Source organism: Echinops telfairi, unplaced genomic scaffold, assembly GCF_000313985.2.
Source record: "Echinops telfairi isolate 266 unplaced genomic scaffold, ASM31398v2 ScPeMD7_8;HRSCAF=38, whole genome shotgun sequence".
In the NCBI taxonomy this organism is placed as follows: domain Eukaryota; kingdom Metazoa; phylum Chordata; class Mammalia; order Afrosoricida; family Tenrecidae; genus Echinops; species Echinops telfairi.
The window spans coordinates 5,933,879-5,956,762 of NW_022103905.1; the positions used below are offsets into that span (position 1 = coordinate 5,933,879).

General features: G+C 44.8%; 1 protein-coding gene across 6 annotated transcripts in view; it reads left to right on the forward strand.

Annotated features, from left to right (window-relative positions):
- SEMA6D (semaphorin 6D) overlaps positions 1 to 22,846 on the forward strand; it is a 58,524-nt gene extending 35,678 nt beyond the window's left edge. The window contains exons 2-19 of one of the 6 annotated variants that reach the window (XM_004709411.2): positions 9,683 to 9,845; positions 10,272 to 10,383; positions 10,931 to 10,991; positions 11,095 to 11,157; positions 11,244 to 11,345; positions 11,578 to 11,668; positions 12,121 to 12,240; positions 12,936 to 13,024; positions 14,168 to 14,385; positions 14,492 to 14,623; positions 14,957 to 15,112; positions 15,208 to 15,381; positions 16,398 to 16,538; positions 16,633 to 16,710; positions 17,142 to 17,203; positions 17,582 to 17,638; positions 19,161 to 19,328; positions 20,973 to 22,846. In XM_004709411.2, the coding sequence (XP_004709468.1) occupies positions 9,737 to 9,845; positions 10,272 to 10,383; positions 10,931 to 10,991; positions 11,095 to 11,157; positions 11,244 to 11,345; positions 11,578 to 11,668; positions 12,121 to 12,240; positions 12,936 to 13,024; positions 14,168 to 14,385; positions 14,492 to 14,623; positions 14,957 to 15,112; positions 15,208 to 15,381; positions 16,398 to 16,538; positions 16,633 to 16,710; positions 17,142 to 17,203; positions 17,582 to 17,638; positions 19,161 to 19,328; positions 20,973 to 22,261 (3,222 nt within the window). In that variant the 5' untranslated portion in view covers positions 9,683 to 9,736 and the 3' untranslated portion in view covers positions 22,262 to 22,846. Of the gene's footprint in view, positions 1 to 6,846; positions 6,864 to 9,682; positions 9,846 to 10,271; positions 10,384 to 10,930; positions 10,992 to 11,094; positions 11,158 to 11,243; positions 11,346 to 11,577; positions 11,669 to 12,120; positions 12,241 to 12,935; positions 13,025 to 14,167; positions 14,386 to 14,491; positions 14,624 to 14,956; positions 15,113 to 15,207; positions 15,382 to 16,397; positions 16,539 to 16,632; positions 16,711 to 17,141; positions 17,204 to 17,581; positions 17,639 to 19,160; positions 19,329 to 20,972 lie in introns of those variants that run through there. The other 5 variants (XM_045286521.1, XM_004709412.2, XM_013006361.2 and 2 more) reach the window with 5 other exon arrangements.
- The last annotated feature ends 38 nt before the right edge of the window (positions 22,847 to 22,884 follow it).

Consider the following 22,884-nt stretch of genomic DNA (forward strand, 5'->3'; position numbering starts at 1 on the left):
TGAAAATCTTGGAAATGAATTCAGATTGAATCATATAGGCCATCAGAAGCTATTGAATGATTTTTAGGGAGAGAACTAACCTGACACAATTTGTCTTTGGAAAGATCATTCTGGTAGCTTTGTGGCGAATGGACCATTACTCTAGAACAGAACTCAGTTAAGAGTTGATTCCGGGATGGTGAGGACGGATCAATAGGATGTACTGACAGATTAGAAAGAGTATATGAGAAAGGACGAAATCTAGGATGACTATCAGATTTAAAGGCCAAGTGACCAAATATGCCCTCAACTATGAATAAAAATAATAACTATTATGGTTGTTAAAAATGATTAGATTCTTACCATGTGCAAGGGGCTTTAGCCAAGTGCTTTATAGAGATTGCTTCATTTTATCACCATTCTGGTAACTAGTACTATTATCAACCTCGAAGACTTGAGACTTCGAGAAGTTGAATAATGTGTCCACAGTTCCATGACCAGTAAATAGCAGCACCTAGGTATTACCGTTGGGTGTAAAGTAAAGCATCTCAGAGATAGGAACAAAGACTCCCATGTCCATCTAGAGAAAACAATCAAGAGTGGAGTGTGTCAGAGATCTCTGCATGGAGACGTGGACCGAGACAGCAGCACACAATGCAGCCCACAGATCATTCCAAGTCCAGGTCCACTGCACCACTGGATGAATAAAAGTGAGCCATCTTCAGGCAAGAGGCTGGCTTGTAGAGTGGGGTTCCCTTTGGGAATCTATCGGTGCTCCAGGAGCACGATAAGCCTTGCCTGAGCAGGCTGCATCACTGAGAAGTTGAAGGCCAGAGAAAGGTGTACCTACTGGCAGGCTGAGAAGAAGTCCTACGAATGAAAGAACTGTATCCATGATATTACTGATCTTGACTTGTAGCCTGTGAACTTCCCTCCTAAACTCCCCTAATTGTGAGTACTGTCTATGGGTTCCATGTGGCCACAGAAGTGGCCGGCTAAACATAGCAGCGAAGTTGAGGGTTGTGGAAGGGAGCGTTGCTGTCAGAGTAGGATAAAGAAGGCTGGAGGATGGAGGCATGCCTGACCTCTGTTTCATCTAAATTAGCCTTGGGCGGGTGTGGAGTCGGTTTCCCCGTTCCCGCTGTGTATCTGGAGATCAGACATAACACACATGCCCCTTCCCCAATGAACTCCACTTCTTCCCATTCAGGGAACATCTACTTCTGCTCCCCCTCCCTCTCCTGCAAGAGAGGCATTCAGGTGACACGTCTGAACAAGTATTTCCTCCTTTACTTTCAGGAAAGAGGGCTGAATGACCTCTGACTTTGAGATCCGTGTTCCCTCTGGCTGCTCAGTGGAGAGGAAGAACCATTTGGGGCTCTTCTATGAATGGAAATTGATAATTAACCACTGTGAATGTTGTCCCCGCCACTTGATTCAGCCTTCACCCAGCTGATGTCCTGCTGACACAACAGAATCAGAAAGGTTCATTCATGTGACCTGTGAAGGACAGGGGAGAGCCACTCCGACCACGTCCCTGATACAGTCTTACATATTTTGTTTGCATGCTCTCACTCAGTCGTTTGAAGGGAATTAAAACAGCCATAAGAGCCCTGTAAGTGATTTCACTCCCCTGCACTACCCCAAAAGACCTCATCAGTCAAGAGGCATTGGTGACCCTGAGAGCAAGGAACTATTCCCGGTGCTCAGAAAGGGCAGAATGCCTGGCTCCAGTTTGGGAATCTATATGTATCCAGTGATCATTTATCATCCCTTCTTACTTGCTTGTGGAAGATAGGAAAATGTCTTTATGCTCCAAAGATAATATCATCAGCCTAGCTATCATATCACTTCTCATTAAATATGGACACTGATTACAGATTAAAATCCCAAGCCTAACAGAAAACACACCCCTTAGAATCTGGACACGTCAATGGTGTATAACCCTAAACCTTTATTTTCTAATGACCTTCAATTACAAGTCTCTGAGTCTTGGTAGACTCCCAGGAATAGCCATTACCTGGCTTCTCCATCAATCTATCAATCTAAAACCCACAACTCCCTTTCCACCTGGTCGTGTGAGGCTCTCAGGCAGTACACTTAATTCTTCACACCGGGAGCCCTCATTCTCAATGACTGTAGGGGGAATGGGACTCCCTGGGTTCCACGGACCACCGGGTGAATGGTGCCTCCCACATGGCAGCTCTAGTTTCCCCCATGCTGCTCTCCTTGAAACTATCAATGCTGAAGAGTTGAACCTAGGGTTCCCATCCTACCTGGGCTCGCTGTTTTCTGTCGCTATTATTTATTCAAAGTATTTTCCAGATCTAAATTACACTGCAATCCAAAAACGCTAATTTTGCCCTGAACTATTCAGCAGGGTGTATGTTGATCCAAGACACAGGACTAGTTCTTCTGTTCATTCATTCATTTGCAGTTAATTCACAGTTGTGCTAAGTATTGATAATTAAAATGTGTTTGCCCCAAGGAAATGAATAAAGACTTCCCACGGCTCTGAAAAAGTGGGAGAACTAAATTTGAGCGAGAGCCCATGGTGGCCCAGGAATACTCTCCTTAAGTTCCTAACTAACTGAAAGACTGGCTTTTTGAACCCACCATGGGAGACAGTCTGATTCTGTAAAGATTTACGGCATTGGAAGCTCTTTGGGGTAGTATTATTTTGTCCTGTGTGATTGCTGCGAAATCAGCGTAGACTCAAGGGCAGTGGATTTGGTTTTTAGACTGAACTAGGTCAAAGACGGGAGGCATTAGAGGCAACGTATACAGAGAAACCAGGAGCAAAGAAAGCCTTGCTTCTAGTAAGTAGCATGGCAAACCTTGGAGCCAGGAACAGTGACAAGGTGGGGACACAATCACAAGGACAAGGAACGAGGGATTCAAGAAGAGACCAGAAAGCAAGACCTCAGAACCTGAAAAGTGTAAAGGCCGTCATAAGAATGTGGGCTGCATCACACGCACAACAGCAGGGAGTTTGGGAAAGGGTTGGAGCTTTAGATTATAAAAAGACAGTGCCTGTTGCTCTGTGAAAAATGAGTGGGAGACAACCAAGGGGGTATTCAGGAAGATGGGTAAAGGGGTAGGAGAATGAAGACAAGGAGCACTTCAAATAAGAAAACATTTCAAATGTTCCTAAGAGCTTCTGGTTCCGAAATATTCACTGGAGGACTAGGAGGCACCAGCACCACTCTGAGAACCCGGAATAGATGGAGTATCGGACTTTGACCATCTCTGCTTCGAAACCGAGCATCCGCAGAAGAGAGCCTTCAAAGGAATGTTAGCTTCTGATATTCTTTGAGCTGGAGAACCCTTAGCTTACTAGATCCTGGATCCTTATCCTTTGCAGTAACGTAGCTGTCTGGGCTGCAAAGACTAGATGATGATTCCTCTCGGGTTTATTCATTTCAAATGTGGTCCCGATGCGATGACCCCACAAAGAACGCACTGCAGCAGCTTCACTCATAGTTGCTCTTGCCCAGTGAACCCCTTCCCGTATCACCTCTTGTTCAGGAGCGCCGGCAACACAGATCTCTTAGGTTTTTGTTTGTTTGCTTTTGCCTAAGACTTCCTTGTTCCCCCTTTCCTTTGGAAGACTATTTCACTGGCGGTGTAATTCTAGGCTGGTAAGTTATTATGTTTATATTCTCTAGCATTTCCAAAATTCCATTTTATAGTCTTGTTTTTAATGTTCTTCTTGATAAGTCTACTCTTGTATTATGGTTGATCCTTTGAATGCGCTTTCTTCTCTGCTTTGAACCTTTTAAAATCTGTCTACGTTTTCAGCATTTGACTATCATCTACGTATCTGAGTTCAGTTTTCTTTGGATTTAGATATTTATGAGTTTTTGGAATGTGTGCCTTATGGTCTTTTGTCAGTTGTGAAAAAAGAAAAAGAAGGCATCACCTTATCAGATATTGCTTCTGCCCTCTCTCTTTTGACTCTCAAGGACTCCAATTACATCCATGTTAGACCTTTTCATCAGGTCTCTGTGTTTCTCATGATCTCTTTTAAACTATGCTGTTCTTCAAATGTAGTCTGTTTTCCAACCTTTTTGCTGCGTGTTTCATTTGATAGCTTATAATAATGAAGCACTGAATCTTGTAGTTCTACAGTCTTCTCTTCCATTGTGTTCAATTTGGCACTAAACACAATTATTAAGAAGTTTCAGTTACTGATCTTTCTACTTGCAGTACTTGCATTTGATACTGTTTTAGTAGATTGCAGTTGGCTGGTGAAATAGTCAAATGTTGTTCTATTTTCTTGGGCATGATAAACAATTGGGAACCTGTTTCTACTATCTCTGGATTTTTTGTTGTTGATGTTTTTGTTTTGTTTTGTTTTGTTTTGGGGGGGCGGAATGTAAAGTATTTTCTAATTTAATGCAGAATGCTTTATGCAAAAAAGTATTGGCTCTGGATGATAAGACCTTTCTGCAAAGGAGATTTACCTTATTATTTTTCGTTATTAAAAAAATATTTATTTAATTAAAAGATCATTTTATTGGGGGCTCTTACAGCTCTTATAACAACCCATAGAATCAATTGTATCGAGCATATTTGTACACATGTTGCTATCATGATTTTCTAAACATTTACTTTCTGTTGGGCTCTTGGATCAACTTCTCTGTAATCAGCTGACGTGAGAAAGTGTGATAACCCTCCAATGGGGAAGTGCGCTTATGAGGGGCCAGGTGGGAGTCTTTGTAGGGACCAACCAACATCAGAATCCCCTGCTCTTTTAGGAGTTCAGATGTCCAAATTTGAATCTCCGAATATTTACTAGGATGCTTCCTCTTTGGTTGGTCTTCAAATTGAGATGGTGAAATCTTGTTTTTGAATTTATGTGGTTTAAAGCTGGAAAACGCTTCAAGAGAGCATCAAATGTTAAATGAGGGGCTTTTTATTTACACCTGTATTCTCTCCAGGACCTTGCCATTCAAGTTTTAAATCCTTTAATTAGCTTTCTTTATAGCATTGAGGCCTCAATAGCAAGAATTTAGAGAAATCCATATATAATATTGAAAATGACCAAATATACTTACTCAAGTAACATCTCTCCAACTCAAAGTAACTTCAAGCAGGCAAGCCCCTTACTAAAAATTGACACATGAAGGTAGTGCCATTCCCCTTTCCTGTGGGCATTTGCTAGTATGAAGTCCTACCTAATCTTCGACTATCACTGTAGCGAACGTCATGGCATTTAAAGATTCTAGGTGTATGTACTGTAATTTTTATGTTAGACTACTTAAGCTGTTAGCCAATAGTTATATGAAGATTAACATTCCTCCCTCCCAGCTTTTAAGATGGAACAGTGATATAGTCATGTGGTACTCATTAATATATACTAAAGTTTGATGGTGGGCCATGTGCTGGAGTAGAATGCTCAATTATCTCATTGAATCCTTAGCAGCGCTTCGGACATATTAATGACCGTTATTTCTGTTTTACAGTTGAAGATTCTAAGGCATGAAGAGGTTAAGTTGAGTTAAATAAGGTCCCAGAGCCAATAAATAAATGACATGAGCAAGTTTGAACTCATATTTTTATTACCTCAGGGTTGAGGGTTTTACCAAAAGTTGGTTCTGTTTCTTGCCTTGCCCTTATTCAGCATACCTCCTCTCATGATTTAACTGAACTCTACCCTCCTGAAGTCCTTCCTTAAATAAAATAAGAGCAATGTAGTCTGAGGGGTTGGCCCATAAATAAATCCCCTCCTAGTACATTTCTCTCAGGCCTTTCCAGATTCTTCCTGCCCCCTTTCATCCTGATTTTGATATAAGCATAACATTCAGTATGTTTATTTATAAATTCTATGGCAAGACCTGAAAGTAGGGTTTTTTATTTTTTAATTCTTCGTAATATGGCTTTGTGCAGGAACAGGAAGCAGTTAGTGGTGTTACTTTATTTTTGGAAGGTTAGACGGGGGGTGACGAGAAATTGCTTTCTGTGTGTCGGATGCATGAGTTATAGGAAATGATAGCTCGCCAGTGAGTCAGCAGAGATTCTGTCCTCGGCCTCGATGCCAGGTCACGGCTGTGAGAGATGCTCTTGCTGGCAAGGGGCCCCCAGCATTTCTCTCTGGAGCAACACAGCTCCGCCTACCTGGTGAGGAGCGCGAAGTCACCTATCCTGGGGAAGAATCGCAGAGCTATCTTTCATTGGTCTTGTTTGTGTGTTTACCAGGTACCCAGTAGAAAAATCCGTGACTTTCATAGAGAAGATGAAGTTTAGGGTTGATGGCCTAGCAGAATGGAATGCTCAAAGGCAAATTCCATATTTTTATAAGGCTCCAGCTTCTCAGGCTCTCTATAAATGGCAACACTGTGGGGAAGGAAGATGGGAAGATAGTGCTTCAGGGAAAACGGTCAAAAGACTAAATAAGTGGTCACTCTGTTACAAGAGTTAAACATTCAAGAGGGCTTCAAAGAGTTCGTGGAAAAATAGAGTGAAAACATAATACAATTTCTCCACAAACTTCTTGAAGCCCCCTTTTTTTGCCATCTGGCAAACACTAGAATGAAAATCTTGAATTACTGGTGATTGTTTTACAATGCGCTCAACAGTTAAATATATCCTAAGAATTGACCCTTACTGTTTTAAAATGACTATTCATTTGTCAAGAAGCAAATGATTTGCCCCATAACATTTTTATATTTTAGAATCTCTTCTACGTGGACTCTTAAGCCACACTGCCCACTCTTAGGCTTCTCCCGTAAGAAGTTGTTGAGAACTACTTTCATTCAGGATCCACTGTGTGCCAAGCACTCATCCACCAGAGAAGATAGTGTTGTCCATATTTGAAAGATGGAAAACAACAACTCATGCTTCGACAGCTTGTTGGGAGCCTGTCCTCAACAGGCAATCAGGTCAGCCTTGGTGGAACGACAGTCAAATTCAAATTAGACTAACACCAGACTCTACATTCTCAACTCGGGTGCACCATGACGCTGTTCCACTTCCCTCTCTCATGTTTTCCGGAGGGCGTTTTATATTGACTTCAATCAGTGAGATGGTTTGGTTGAAATAGGACCCTCTCCTTGCAAAAGTAGGATTCAAAATGTCACCTGTGCTTGGCCTCCGCTTTGGTCATAAAGAACAATAACTGGAGCATCACAGAGCATGCATGTGTGTTCATGTGACTGCGTGACATGAAATAGACTCAGATGTACAGGAAGACCACAGTTGGACAGCTGGATTGCCTTCCACTTTAAGTGGGTTCTCAAGCTTTCTTCTCAAGCTCTTAAGGTGATGAGAGTGGGGACGGAGCTGAGTGTTTCACTGTTCAGACACCTAGCTAGCAGTGGCATCTGGAATGTGGAAGGAGTGGTATCCGTGGCAAATTTGAGTCATCATAGTTTCACAAAGGTATCAATCCTGTTGGCTCACCAGGGAATTAATGTATTATTCTAATAGATTATCCACACTTAAAAATCCTTAAAATGACCGGGAGGGTGGAGGGAAGGTGGGGTGGAAAGCAGGAACCAATTACAAGGATCTACATATAACCTCCTCCCTGGGGGACGGACAACAGAAAAGTGGGTGAAGGGAGGCGTCAGACAGTGTAAGATATGACAAAATAATAATAATTTATAAATTATCAAGGGCACATGAGAGAGAGGGGAGTGGGGAGGGAGGGGGAAAATGAGGAGCTGATACCAAGGGCTCCAGTAGAAAGCAAATGTTTTGAGAATGATGATGGCAACAAATGTACAAATGTGCTTGACATACAATGGATGGATGGATAGACTGTGATAAGAGTTGTATGAGCCCCCAATAAAGTGATTTCTTTTTTAAAAAGAAAATAAATTCTTTAAATGATTGCAACTTCATGACTGTGCAGGTACTGCTACTTAAAAAATATTTCTGTAGCTTTTTTGAGATGTAGTTGATATAATAAAAGTACACATACCATATATACTCGCGTACAAGCTGAGTTTCTCGGCACATTTTTAATGCAGTTTTTGTGGTAAAATTTGGTGCCTGGGCTGATATTCGGGCTGGATTATATTTGAGTATATACAGTACTTCAGTGCTCTAGTTGATCAAATGTAACCTATGTATGCAGCTGTGAAACCATCACCTCCATGGAATACTGAACGTATCACCCTCCCTTCAAATATTTTGTGATGTTACCTTCTTGAAGAAAAACAAGCCATTGCATTGATTTGGCTAATTTGATGCAAAGGGCCTGCCATGGGGACCCAGATGTTGTGGGTCTGGGCTCTACGCTAACTTCCATCCATTGCTACCCTGTTTCCCCAAAAATAAGACAGTGTCTTATATTAATTTTTGTTCCCAAAGATGCGCTAGGTCTTGTTTTCAGGGGATGTCTTATTTTTCCATGAAGGAGAATACAGTGCACATTTATTGTTTTATTAAAAGAGACCTCACACTTCCTGTCTGCTCCGGCTGTGCTGTGGCCAACAGGGAGCTGTGCGGCGCCTACCGCTGTGGTCCAGAGTCCAGAGTTACGGTAGCTTCAGGGGGCCTTATTTTGGGGGAGGTCTTATTTGGGGGGGGGGGCCTTATATTTCAGTCAGAGGCAAAACTGTAAGTGGGTCTTATTTTGGGGGAATGTCTTACTTTCAGGGAAACAGGGTATCTAGTTCCTTCTAACTCGCTGTGATCCTATAAGACAGAGTAGCACCGCTCCGGGGCATTTCCGAGGGTGTCACTCTGTACGGGAGCAGACGGTCTTGCCTTTTTCCTGTGGCACAGCGGATGCGTTTCAACCACCAAGCTTCAGGTTCTCAGCCCGCTGCCTATTCCATTCTGCCACCCCAGGTTCTTTTTGCCATGAAATTCAGCGAGTCCCTTAATTTTTCTGCTCCTAATTTTCTCTTCTGAAAAAATGAGGCAGTTGAACTCGATGATCCCTAAGGCCCCTTACAGCCCAGACATTCAATCAAGCTGAGAAGCCGGGCCTACTTAGGGTATTAGTTTGTGTCCAAATGGTGTTATGTGATGATTTCGACTTCCCCGGTGGCCGGTGTCAGCTGTACTGCTTCTTCCCTGCCCCACTTTGGTTGATTGGGTCTCCTAAAATCACTTCATTTCTTTTCATTCCCTTTCACCTTGGCTGAAGGTCATTCAAGCCAATGAGGGCTTCCATGTTGGCCTTTCGAAATATCGGGCAGTTAGGACTCTCCTAAGGCGCTGAAGGCAAAAGCTTGGACTGAGCTGTGGATTTAGCAGTAGCTTCAGCAATGAACTGATAAGGGGCATGGGCATCCACCTTCTAGGTACTTGTGAGAGAGCTTAATTATTTTGTGATCAAGGAGAGAGAGAGATAAGTGGGATTGGGGACATTTTCAAGATGGGGGGCGGAGGGGGAGGGTGAAGATTGGAGTTTAACGAATATTCAAACCCCAAACTTTGCCTACCGTCTTGCCACGGCAGCAGCCTTCCTGTTAGGGGTTCTGGTGATTTTGCTGTGGTGACATGCGTAGTTACCTCACAGCCGCTTGCAAATTTGCCTAAAAATGCAATATGCTCACCAGATGCTCCCCCTCAGGCCTGGAGCGCTGCCATCTTGGGTTTTCAAAGCTACCTCATCCACCACTGCCAGTATTCCTGGTGGGAGGGGGTGCTGGAGGGAGCTGGTGGTGAAAATTGAGCTGATTATAAATGTGGACAGAGCTTGCTCACAGCATTTGACTCTTTCCCCGCGGTTCCTGTTTTCCAGGTAGCTCCCTGGGATTTCTGAGGCGGGGCTGCTCAGAGTTCACCTTGGCCCACCATGAAGTTCCCCTTACTCTGTGCCTACATGCTATTGCTTATGATTTCCCAGCGGAGGACCCTCAGCTTCCCGGAGGACATTGAACCCCTGAACACCATCATCTCTCACTGTGAGTAACCCAGAGAACAGGCTTTTTCTCCAAGAAGGGAGCTTACTTGGTTTGGCTCTCTAGACCGATTCATTGAGGCTTTGTTGTTGTTGTTGGAGGGTGAATGGGGTTGTGTGGCTTCACACCACGTCAGTTCGCACCACATCAGTTCACACCACATCATCTCCCAGTGGATGGAGAACGCGGGAGAGTTTTGTTAGGGACTTTCTTTTCTCAAGCAACCTAAATATAGGTGGCGTATCTCCAGTTAAAAGACAAAGCCCATTTGCTGACATTCACCATATTTTATTCATCTATATTCAAGACCTTAAGAGAGAAATTTAGTTAAAACCCGTCTACAACTAGTATATACAGCTAATCAATGCCGTATATTGATTCTTCAGCTCCATAATCCTGACTGATGGGGTAGCCCATTTTTACTTGCAGATTCAAGGCAATATCCGGTTTTCCGGGGGCGCCCTTCAGGCAATGAATCGCAGCACAGGCTGGACTTTCAGCTGATGTTGAAAATTCAAGACACACTTTATATTGCTGGCAGGTAATTTCCCTCTCGTTGGTTTATTAGATTAAAATTCTTTTCTCTTCTGGGGCTTGCATTAATGTGTCTAGTTCATGAAAAACTAATATGTGATTGTGATCAAAAATTGCAAGTAGCCAAAAATATCCAGCGAAGAGAATCAGTGTTGTGTACCAGGAACAAAATACAGAGCTGATGCCTTCCACGGGGCTATTTTATTACTGCCATCAAGAAATCATGCACCCTGCGTGTTCCTTTTTCTAGAGCGCAGGGGGGCCCGCAATCTTACCTGTTCCTTTTTTCCCTGCAAATTTTTCAAGCAAATATTTGCAATATGAGGATGCTAATCCCAAGTAGCAGTTTGACCTATGCTGGAGAGAAAAGCTTTTCATGCTCCCTAACTACAGACATGACTAGCTAATGAGAAAGCACCCTTTGTTGACTTTGAGGCAAAGAGAAATCTAGATCCCCAAACCACATTAACGGCAGATTTGTAAAAAGAAAATAGGTAGCAGGTTAGTATTGTTATGTACTAGCATGATGTGACTTAGTGCTTTTTTTCCACCAGGGATCAAGTTTATACCGTGAACTTAAATGAAATCCCCAAAGCAGAGGTCATACCAAGAAAGGTGAGCAGCGGTAGCTGTCCAATTGATTATAGCCCTGGCCCCCTTCCCTCCAAAACTGTCCCCAGTTCAACATTGACCTTCGATGGTTGTTTGGTTCATACAGAAACTGACGTGGCGATCCAAGCAGCAGGACCGAGAGAACTGTGCTATGAAAGGCAAGCATAAGGTAAGTGGGATTTGTCGCCCTCCGGGTTTGATCTCAGAGACTGACGTGGACTGGCCAACGTGAAGATGCTCATTATTTTCTTTTAGGACGAATGCCACAACTTTATCAAAGTGTTTGTTCCGAGGAACGATGAGATGGTTTTTGTCTGTGGGACCAATGCGTTTAACCCCATGTGTCGATACTACAAGGTAAGTAGGTCTTATAGGATGTGCGTTTTTATTTTGGTTTATGTCAACGTGACTTCCTTTGCTGTATGCTATTAGAGTGAAAACCTTTCTGCCCTAACCCAGTAATTGGTTATCTAGTTTATGGAAGGATAAAGACAGCATTTTATGTTTAGAATTTCAGCCCAAATAAGGTTTGCCTTCAAGCGGGTGCATTGAACAGATATGACACCAGCTGTTTATTTTTCTTTTGTAGTTGAATACCTTAGAGTACGATGGGGAAGAAATCAGTGGCCTGGCACGATGCCCGTTTGATCCCAGACAAACCAACATTGCCCTCTTTGTCGGTAAGATCCTTAAGTGTAATGAAAGGAAATGATTAATGGCATTGAAGGAGCAAAAGGAATTGAAAGGGGAGAAAACCACAGCTCAGAACTTGTATAACCACCTGGATCTAGGTGTTTCAAAGACTAAGATCCATGAACACATTTCCAGAAAGGAAAAATGAAAAATGAGCAAGTTTCCGTTTAAAATAAAAGGGTGCTGGCAGTGTGTTATGTGCTAACCCAGTGACCCTGCACACACGGCTTAACTTTTTGATGCGTAAGCCAACCTGTAGAATTAGGTGACTTGGAGAATTAGGTAACAGCACGGGCCAACCTGTCACAGGTGGGTTGTAAGCATCAGGTTGAGGTTTGTTTGTGTAGGCGTGGAAAAATCGCAGCTGAAAGCATTCCAACAGGTGTAACCTGCTATCTAATTGTGGCTGTTTTCATCAAAATCCTATCTTTGGTTTTAGACGGGAAGCTGTATTCCGCCACAGTGGCTGACTTCTTGGCTAGTGATGCTGTGATTTATCGAAGCTTGGGTGATGGCTCTGCTCTTCGCACAATTAAATATGATTCCAAATGGATAAAAGGTACCTTTGAAGAGCAGCGGTCTAGGAGGGCCAAGGACAATGGGCATGGCGCGGGTGGGAACAGAAGTCAAAGGCATCAGGGGATTCGGTGCATGACTTTATATTGTTAATGGGTTTTTTTAAGTCCAAGTACACTGTTTTGAGGCCAATATTCATGTCAAAGGATATGTCCATCCCAGATTGATTATGAGTGACCAAAAAATAAATTTAAAAGAATAGAAATTATTGTTGGTGCACCTAATTGTCTAGCTCTACATGCGTGTCATACCACCTGCTCCCGCGCCTCTCCCTAACGTGGAGAGTTAACAGCCAGGGTGGATCACCCTGTTATCTGCTGAGTCATTTTGCTCTTTAGAGTTTAGAAATCGAGATTGTTTTCATTCGTAGTGAAAGGGGTTTTCTTCTCTAGTTAAATAGGTTAATGACTAAATCTGTTGAAACAAGGACCTCTGTGGTCGTTCAGTTCCCTGTCGGCCCTTTTCCACTCCATTAGCTGACATTCAAGACTCCTGGGCTCTCCGAAGCTTAAACACACCCATATTGGTACTTCGCACAGCCATTGGCCTATCGGCATTCTCGTTGGCTTGGAGGGAACTAGGGGCCATCTGTCAGTCACAGCTAGTTGCCGGGGGTCTAATGCTAATTAAATTATCCTTGAAGAATCAGCTTGTTTTCCTTTTTTTTTTTTCTTTCAGAGCCACACTTCCTTCATGCCATTGAGTATGGAAACTTTGTCTATTTCTTCTTTCAAGAAATTGCTGTAGAACATAATTATTTGGACAAGGCACGTATACGCACTGGACTTGTTTCGCGTGATTCCGTATGACTTGTTCAAGTTAGGGCTGCCCCTTTGACCTACTCTCCAATACTCAGCATGATGCATGTAGAGTCACGTGCCGCGAGATGGTTCAGGAGCTCATCCTAAGAAGATCCATACAATGATGGCCATTGAGTTGATTGCCACCCATGACAATCTCCTGCCTATGAGAACCGAACTGGGCTTGGTAGGGTACTCCAGGGCTGTGGTCTTTCAGAAGAAGGTCACCAGGCCTCTCTTCCAAGGCACTCGGGATCAATCAATCCCCCACCTTGTTAGTTAGCAGCAAGGATGGTAACCATTGGCACCATGCAGGGGCTTGTTCAGGAGGATGTGTGCTGGAAAAGACTTCCACACAGCAGCGAGCGGAACAACAGCAGGCTGGGGCAAAACGAAGAACCTATTTGACTCACTCCAAAGCGGGTTCTTTCTAGACACCCTGGATACTTCTTTAAGGTTTTAGGACAGCAGTTCTCAACCTGTGGGTCAGGACCCCTTTGGGGGTCGAGCGACCCTTTCACAGAGATTGCCCGATTCATAGCAAAATGACAGTGATGAAGTAGCAACAAAAATAATGTTATGGTTGGGGGATCCACCATAACATGAGGAGCTGGATTAAAGAGTCGTGGCATTAGGAAGGTTGAGAACCACTGCTTTAGAAAGTCATTTAATAATTTATTTTCTTTCTGTGTCCAGAGGCAGGCTGGAAAGTGGAGGTCCCTGTTCCGTTTAAGTTGTTTCAGTCAGAGACCCTGTGGTTTTAAAGTGGTGCCACCTTTTCTGTGCCCAGCTGCAGGGGGGCACGCATCATTTGCAGAAGGGGCGACAGCAGCGTGGGAGGCAATAGGTAGGAGCGGTTTCCATACAGCAAGGCAGTGAGAGAGCGTGCATCTGCCGGCACTCACTTGGCAGAACAGGCGCATGGTGCTCTTTTCTCATAGGTAAATCTCATTTGCCTTCCTCCCATCCAGATCCCACTAGAGAAGACTGCGAGACCCCTTTGAACTAGATTTATCATTAGCATCTTCTGTCCCTTCAATAGCAGACTCTCTTTTCCATTTCACCTCCCTGCTCACACCCCTGTTGCTTTTGCCTTTGTCCCCTGGGCAGACTCTCTATTCCCGTGTGGCCCGTATATGTAAGAACGACATGGGCGGCTCCCAGCGGGTCCTGGAAAAACACTGGACTTCATTTCTAAAGGCTCGGCTGAACTGTTCTGTCACCGGAGAGTCGATTTTCTACTTTGATGTGCTGCAGTCGATTACGAACATTATAGAAATCAATGGCGTTCTCGCTGTGGTCGGGGTGTTCACCACACAACTCAACAGGTGAGAACAGACGCGCAGCACTTCAAAGCCCGTCTGTGCTTGCTTTCAGGAACCAAGAGCGGGTCCAACGTCAAGTCTCGTGCCTGACGGTTGTCTCCTTTATCAGCATTCCAGGTTCTGCTGTCTGCGTGTTTAGCATGGATGACATTGAAAAGGCATTCAAAGGGAGGTTTAAAGAGCAGAAATCGCCTGATTCTCTTTGGGCAGCCGTCCATGAAAGCAGAGTCCCGAAGCCAAGGTAAAGGGCAAAGATGGAAGGTTTGAGTTCAGTAGAACCCGCTGATCGGAAGCATCCATTCTCAGAGAGCTACTGGGTCAACCCCTTCCCCCTGCCCGCCCCCAGGCCAAGAAGGGGCCCCTCCACGGCATCTCAGGCAGCGAGTTAATAAAGGTAGCCCGGGACCTGCAGCACGGGCGAGTGTCCGTGGGTAGGATCAATTCAGAGAAAGAGCCTTTTCCCCCTCTCCTTTGTCTCGCGACCTCTTCTTTGAGACTGTCTCCTGACTTGTTGCCCAGGTAAAATGTCCAGCACAACAAAAGCAATCTGAAACCTCCAGTGTTCTCCTTTTAGGCCTGGCTCTTGTGCCAAGCATGGCCCTGCAGAAAACTATGAAACCTCCATCGATTTCCCTGACGACACCTTGACGTTCATCAAGTCGCACTCGCTGATGGACTTGGCCGTTCCATCCATTGCCAACGAGCCCTGTTTCACCAAGACACGGGTCAGGTAGGCTGGTGCAGACCACAGTGGTGCCCCACACTCAATGGACCCTGCTCTTCCTGTTGGCCTCTCGCAGTGACTTGTCGCTGGTCTTCTCACAGGTATCGACTGACCGCCATTGCCATCGATCATTCCGCCGGACCCTACCAGAACTACACCATCATCTTTGTTGGCTCTGAAGCTGGCAGTGTTCTTAAAATTTTAGCAAAGACCAGCTCCTTCTCTTTGAATGACAGCGTATTACTGGAAGAGATTGAAGCTTTCAACCATGCCAAGTAGGTAGTCCTTTAGGGGGATGCTTCTCAATGCTGCTCCAACATTGCCCATGTGGATTGCATCCAGTCCTTTCCTTTCCGCCCACTGAGTCAGCAGTGGTTTGGCGCATTAGTATTGCTTTGTGTGTGTGTGTGTGTGTGTCTGTGTGTTACCCCCCTCACGGGCATACATCCTGGCTTTGCTGTTTTCCCGAGTCCAGTAGGGCAAGGAGGGCAAACAGTTGATGAGTCTAAAATGAATTCAAGCCCTGGTTTTCACCTGTGAAAAATGAGAACATTGGAGAAGCACCCCCCAACCTTGTAGCTATATTGGGGGATGCTACGTTGGTTCTAAGTGTGTGTTTGCATGCACACGCAGAGAATCCATTTCTAGTTAAAAAAATGTTCTACTCACTAATAAAAGATTACTCAGGCCATTAAAACAAACAAGACACGGGTGAGAGAAACGAGACAAAGGTGACCACTGAGAGAGGCAGAAACGTCTTCCATGGGGAGCTCTTGGCGCCTTGAGGTCTTCCTCATCCTCGGCAGTCTGACTTGGCCTTCACAGTGCATTTCCCTTAGAGCATCACGGACGCCCCTGGTAAGACGGACTCTTTCATTCTAGCCTTGCCTTGCCTTTTGACCACATTTGCAAGTAAACATTTTTACACCCAGCCTTTTTGATGACTTGGGACACATACCACCTCGCATTTTAACTTAAACTTCACAGACGCGCTGAGCTGTTTGGTCTTGTAGATGCACTAGAGAACAGGAAAGCTATCTTAAGAAACACACATTAAGGAACCTTTGCTCTGCCTGGAGTTTAACCAACCATGCAGAGAAGTAGAAGGGAAAGCCACTTAGTGCTTAATTCCCAAACTATGTGCTTGCCTTGGTTTACTACCAGGGGTATTCCTCCAGCCTCTCCAGCTCCCAGTACCCCTGGCAACCAGGTCAACATTCCCTTATTTTAGTTCATGTAGCTTTTGACTTCCTGATAGCTTCGCATTACCTGTGTGTGTCCCACAAAACAGGTGCAATGCTGAGAATCAGGAGGACCGAAAAGTCATCTCCCTCCAGTTGGACCTAGAGCGCCACGTCTTATACGTGGCATTCTCTAGCTGCGTGATTCGGATTCCCCTCAGTCGCTGTGAGCTCTATAGATCCTGTAAAAAGTAAGCTGGCATTTCCCGACTTACCCTGGATCTGGCGGCATCAAAACCCATGATGATGCTAATCCACGTTACACTCTGCTTGGTTGCGTTACAGGTCTTGCCTTGCAGCCCGTGACCCATACTGTGGCTGGTTAAGCGAGGGAGCCTGTGGTAGAGTGACCCCGGGGATGCCGTAAGTATCCGGAGTCACCGTCAGTGGGAGGAGCTCTCTGAGGCGGTAAAGCTAGGAATTTGAGAAAAGTTCCAATAACACTACCCTCCCACCCCACCTGCCCTTATTTTTGTTGGTGGTGTTGGTCTGGGAGAAAAACCAAACACACCTGTAGACATGAAAGGGGAAAAGAGATTGTAAACAGCATCCCTGAGGGAAATGGATTGGGGGTGGGGGGCGGGAAGAGACAAAAACAATGCGGTTCTACCCTCTTAGATATGCTACTTACCAGACTTGACACAGACTGATTGTAGCATGCTATGTCGAAATGTCCCCTCCTCCCTCCACCCATCCTGGCTAATCCGGCTGTGTTCTTGGGTTTCGCTTTGGTTGCCCTGTGTGTGCCTATAAAGGTGGCTGACCAAGCCCTTCTCTGCTTTCCATAACCGCAGCGCGGACCGATATGAGCAAGACGTTGAACATGGCAACACGACTCACCTGGGGGACTGCCATGGTAAGATGGGGTCTTTCATTCCGGCCTGGTACTTCTTTTTGACCACATTTGCACGTAAACATTTTATTTTTTTTAATTTACAATCAGCCTTTTTAATGACTCGGGGCACATACCACCCTAGCATTTTAACTTAAACTTCGCAAAAGCTGAGCCGTTTGGGCATGGGGGTGCGCTAAAGAAATTTCTTTGATTTTCTTCACCATTTTCAATTTTGTAGGAAGTACCAGGGAATGGTAGTCTTCACCAGTTGGTGAATCTCTTGTGTTTATAGTCCTTCCTTTTCTTTTGCTCTGTTTCTTTTTCGAACTATTTGGAGCTCATACATCTGCTTTCTTTTGTTTACTTTTTACTGATTCCTTGTTCCTTTAATTCTTGTAGAAATTTTGCCTACTTCAACTACACCAGATTACAAAATATTTGGAGGTCCAACATCTGGTTAGTTTTGTTTAAGCTTTTTGAATTAACAACCTTTTCTTTCCTTCAGTTTGGCATATTCAGCCCCTCCCTCCCTCCTTTTGCGCAGTTTGGCAGCCCTCCATTCTTCTGCTTGGACTCATCATCCCACCGATGGCACCCACAGACGTTTACTTCCTTAGCACCTCACCCTCCTGTAGCATGTTAACATCATCGACCAAGACACCTTCTTTAAGGGGGCTAAAAAAAAAAAAAAGTCAAACGACTTCACATATACTGCATTCCAGCTGCACGCACGTCCACCCACGCTTTCTTCTCTCTCACCTCCTGCCTCGTGTCTGTTCCGTGCTCATCTGTATCGAACGGATGGCGGGCCCTCGTGATAGCCCCTCTTCTCTCCTCACCTGCCTTACGACCCTGTGAACAAATACACATTCCTGGGGAATGTGTATTTATATGTCTTAGCACTTTTTATTTTTGAATGGTTTGTGGTGATCGTGGGGGAATCTCTGTATGCCGTGTGGTGATATCGGTGGCGTGGGCGGGGGAAAAAAAAAACAAGAAAAGAAAGGAAAGGTGTTCCATGGAAATGAAGTGGGTCTCTGATGATTGACGCGGCTCAGTGAGCGCTCCATGCCTCCTCCTGTACCTGTCGTGCAGCTGTCACCTCTGACCATTGCGCCAGTCTGATCGGAAAGCATAGGGTTGTAGCTGGAAAGTACATGGTTACATTTTGAGGGGTACGCTACTGCATTGAAATGTGTGATAAAGATGTTAAAAATTAAACCACTCTGCTCCTATTGCCACTTCCAAACTTCTAAAACTCACCATTAGTTTTATTTCTGGGGTGTTGGGTGAGGGGAGGACGGTGCGGAGGAAACAGCCTATTTCGCTTACAAATGCCATGTAATTTTTATCATTTGCTGCTACCCCTTTGAAAGAAAGTGCCCAGGCGTTGTAGACGGCCCCCAAAAAGTTTGTCCTTGCTTCAGTGCCTCTTTAGATATGGTAGCCCTTCAGGGGAGAGGGTAATGCAGCAATGAGTGAGAAGTGAATGGTAAATGAAGCAGGGCAGGGTTTGGGGCTATCAGGTCCAAATTCAAGTTCTTACAGGCATGAAATCAGGTATTTTCTGAGGATGTTACAACACCTCTCCTCCAGTGACAGATGTACGTTCTAATTACCTATGAAAACAGCACCTCCAAAAATATACCCCAAAAGAAACAAATGATGTCTCAGAGACGGAAGAGAAAACCGCCACTCTTATGGGCTGGGACCGTTATTTGCTTTAGCCATAGGAGATCCAGTAGGAATCTACTAAGTCTGTTTGTTTTCTTGATCTTCAAATCGACTTAATCTGTTTTTCTTCTTGATTTTTGTTCTTCCTTTGAAAGAAAGGGATTCGGTGTAGTCTGAACTCAGGTGTGTTTTTGTAAAACCCTAGATTTGTTTTAAACGTTACTTGAAAAAAAACATGCCACAGACCACTCAGAAAACTCTGCCGGCACTATTCGTGTTAATAAAAATCTGTTTGCCACCACAGACATGGAGGTATCTTCGTCTACTCTTACTACAATGGCAAGTATCTCAGAAATCACACCTAAAGTGATTGATTCCTGGAATCCTAAACTGACGAGCTCCCGGAAATTTGTAGTTCAAGATGACCCCAATACTTCTGATTTTACTGATCCTTTATCAGGTATCCCAAAGGGTAAGGCTTCACCAGGGATCTCATCGCCAACTGAGTGGAAACCTGATTCGAAATTTCTCTGAGAACTCTTTGGACTTAAGGGTCCCTAGACGTCAATCTCAATGGAGGTGCTGGTGGTGGGCCCTCCGCTTCTACTGGCCATGCTGAAGAGGTGGCGAGGCCACTAAACACCAGAAGGCCCCTCACCCCCACCCCTTTCAGCAGCATCCCAAACCAAAAGCCAGCCCTTGTTGGTACTCCCAGATGAGGGCTTGACATCAGGTGGCCTGCCCGGGAGTCGATCCTGTTTTGCTTCAGTTCGAAGTGAAAGATGAAAAGCGATGTGAGGTGGCCAGTCACTTGGATGCCACAGCAATAAATCACAGCGGAGTGTGTTATGTGCTCAGAACTCTTCTTTCCACCAGGAAAACAGCTGCCTGTGGGGTTAACTTCTTAGAGATGTTACTCCAGAGGGGGGGTAACCAAAAACACAAGAAAAAAAAATCAAATCCTCTATTTTCTATTGCTTATTTAATGTGCTATCAGGTTTCCAATCAGTTTTTATGGAGTACATTGTCATTTCTGATTTACCTTTGTTGATTTTGATTTTATATGATTTTGTTGTAAATCATTTTATAATCCTTCTCCTTTCTGCTTTGATTTCTGTCGTAACCGTTTATGTCTACGCAATGCTGTCTTCTCACAATGCCACTGAAACCCATAACCCCAGACATGGATACAAACTGCTCATATTTAAAGGTCTTAGTACTAACCTAAAGCCAACAGGCTCTTCAAAGTCCTCTGACTCCCCTTGCTCTGGGATAGCTGTATAGACTGCATGTACCAGACTTGGATACCTCTTAAACTAACATTTCTTTGATACATTGTTAGATGTCTGTGGTTGCATTAAAAGCTCCAATAATTTCAAACTAATTCACTATTCTTTTTCTAGTTCTAGGTTAAATTCCTCTCAAATATCTCAAAATACTTGAATGGTATTTCTTAACTAACACAGAGTGTTTCCTCAGACTGCCTAGATTTCTAACATAGCTGGCGATTCAAGGGTGCTCTCTCTCTCTCTCAAGAAGGATTTTTTTAAAAGCAAATATGAGTCTATATTGGTAGCTCGCATCAAGCAAGCTAATGCTTTTAGTATGTGAACAAATTATACACTGTGTGTGTGTTGTTTTAATTCAAGTGACATGGCATGACTGTGTTAGCATAATGATCTCAGCATCATATATATTGATGCCAGTTCAGACATTCCCACAGCCCTATTTGCCCTTTCACTGACTGTTGAATTTGGAGACAATCAGGAGACAGGGCTTTTTGTGAGTTTAAACTTGACTGTTTTGAGAATAGCTTACTTCCTAACTTTAATTTTTAGGAGGAATCAAAATTTCTAGCATTAAGTAAAAACTAGTTAAGAGGCACTGGGAATAAAAGAGGAAGGTCAGCAGAGACCTACGGGAGATGAGTGTTGCCCTGGCTTTTGCAGCAAATATCTATCTTTCTGGGGGCCCATGTCCAATGAAAGAGAAAATGTGGAATATGGGAACCTCCTGGACCCTCCAAGCACATACCCCGCTGAATGGAAGCCATGATGGTTCCTATTGTTTTGAGAAACCACTTCCCTCACACATCCTTCCTGTGTGTCTGTTGCAGGTGTCCAATGGGAAGTGCAGTCGGGGGACTCCAGCAAGACGGTCCACATGAATGTGCTCATCACCTGCGTCTTTGCCGCATTTGCCTTGGGTGCGATCATTGCGGGCGTGGCAGTCTATTGCTACCGCGGCATGCATGTCCGGAAATCCAGAAAGATCCATAAAGATGCCGAATCTGCCCAGTCATGCACAGACTCCAATGGAAGTTTTGCCAAACTAAATGGTCTCTTCGACAGCCCCGTTAAAGAATACCAACAGAACATCGATTCGCCCAAACTGTATACTAACCTGCTGACCAGTCGGAAAGAGCTGCCTCCCAGTGGAGACACGAAATCCATGGTAGTGGATCTTCGAGGTCAACCACCCGAGCTGGCTGCCCTCCCCACACCCGAGTCTACACCGGTGCTGCACCAGAAGACCGTGCAGCCCGTGAAGAGCCAGTCCGACAAGGTCCATGGCCACAGGGCATCCAGGAAAGAAACCTCCCAGTTCTTCCCTTCCAGCCCTCCATCCCACTCCTCACTCGGTCACGGCCATATCCCTAGTGCTATCGTGCTGCCGAATGCCACTCACGATTACAACACATCCTTCTCAAACTCCAACGCTCACAAAGCGGAAAAGAAACTCCCACACACTGACCATCCTGTGCCAAACGCATCCAGCAAACGGGATCACCGGCGCTCTGTGGATTCCAGGAACACCCTCAACGATCTCCTGAAACATCTAAGCGACCCGAACAGTAACCCCAAAGCCATCATGGGAGATATCCAAAGGGCGCACCAGACCCTCATGCTGGATCCTGTGGGAACGATGTCTGAGGTTCCGCCCAAGGTCCCCAACCGGGAGGCCTCGCTCTACTCTCCCCCTTCCACTCTCCCCAGAAATAGCCCCACCAAGCGAGTGGACGTCCCCACCACTCCCGGGGTCCCAATGACTTCTCTGGAAAGACAGAGGGGTTATCACAAAAATTCCTCCCAAAGGCACTCCATATCTGCTATGCCTAAAAACGTGAACTCACCGAATGGTGTTTTGCTATCCAGACAGCCTAGTATTAACCGTGGAGGATACATGGCCACCCCGACGGGGGCAAAGGTGGATTTTATTCAGGGGACACCTGTGAGTGTCCACCTGCAGCCTTCTCTCTCCAGACAGAGCAGCTATACCAGTAATGGCACCCTCCCGAGGACGGGACTAAAGAGGACACTGTCCTTAAAACCTGATGTGCCACCAAAGCCTTCATTTGTTCCTCAAGCCACATCAGTCAGGCCACTGAACAAATACACTTACTAGACCTCACCTGTGCTCTTCCCCGCGTGGCTTTATCCTGTACGTGTTGTTGAGAGGACGGTGTGGGGAGGGGACCTTCACGCAAGAGACTCCCTTATATTTTAAAAGAGAACCAAGTGGCCAAAGAAACTCTTAACTTTGGCAACATCAGAACTTGCCACATGTAGCTACCACAGCAAGGCTTCTGAGTACTTGCCTGTAAACAGAGGAAGGTGCTGGTCATTCCATTTCTTTTGTTTGAAGCTAAAGAGATGGGGAGCTGGGGGGTAAGGGGGGAACCTTACCAAAGTAAAGAGCCGATGCAGTACTCAGAAGAATCTGTAAGCAAATACTTGAAAATGGGTTCAATTTAGACTGCCATTCTGTGTGGTCTTCCCATTAAATGTGAACATTTTAATATGTATGCATTCACCTTGCCTCTTGCACAAATGTAAAAAAAAAAAAAAAAGATGGTTATGTCTCAAAGAAATACGAACTTGTAGATTACCAAGCAATTTGCTAAAACTGTCATTGATCCAAACTGTAGCATTTTTTTTTCATGTGTGGCATTTTTTTTAACTTCATGCCACCAAGAAGCTGTGGTGTATGTGTGTGTGTGTGTGTGTGTGTGTGTGTGTGTGTGTAAA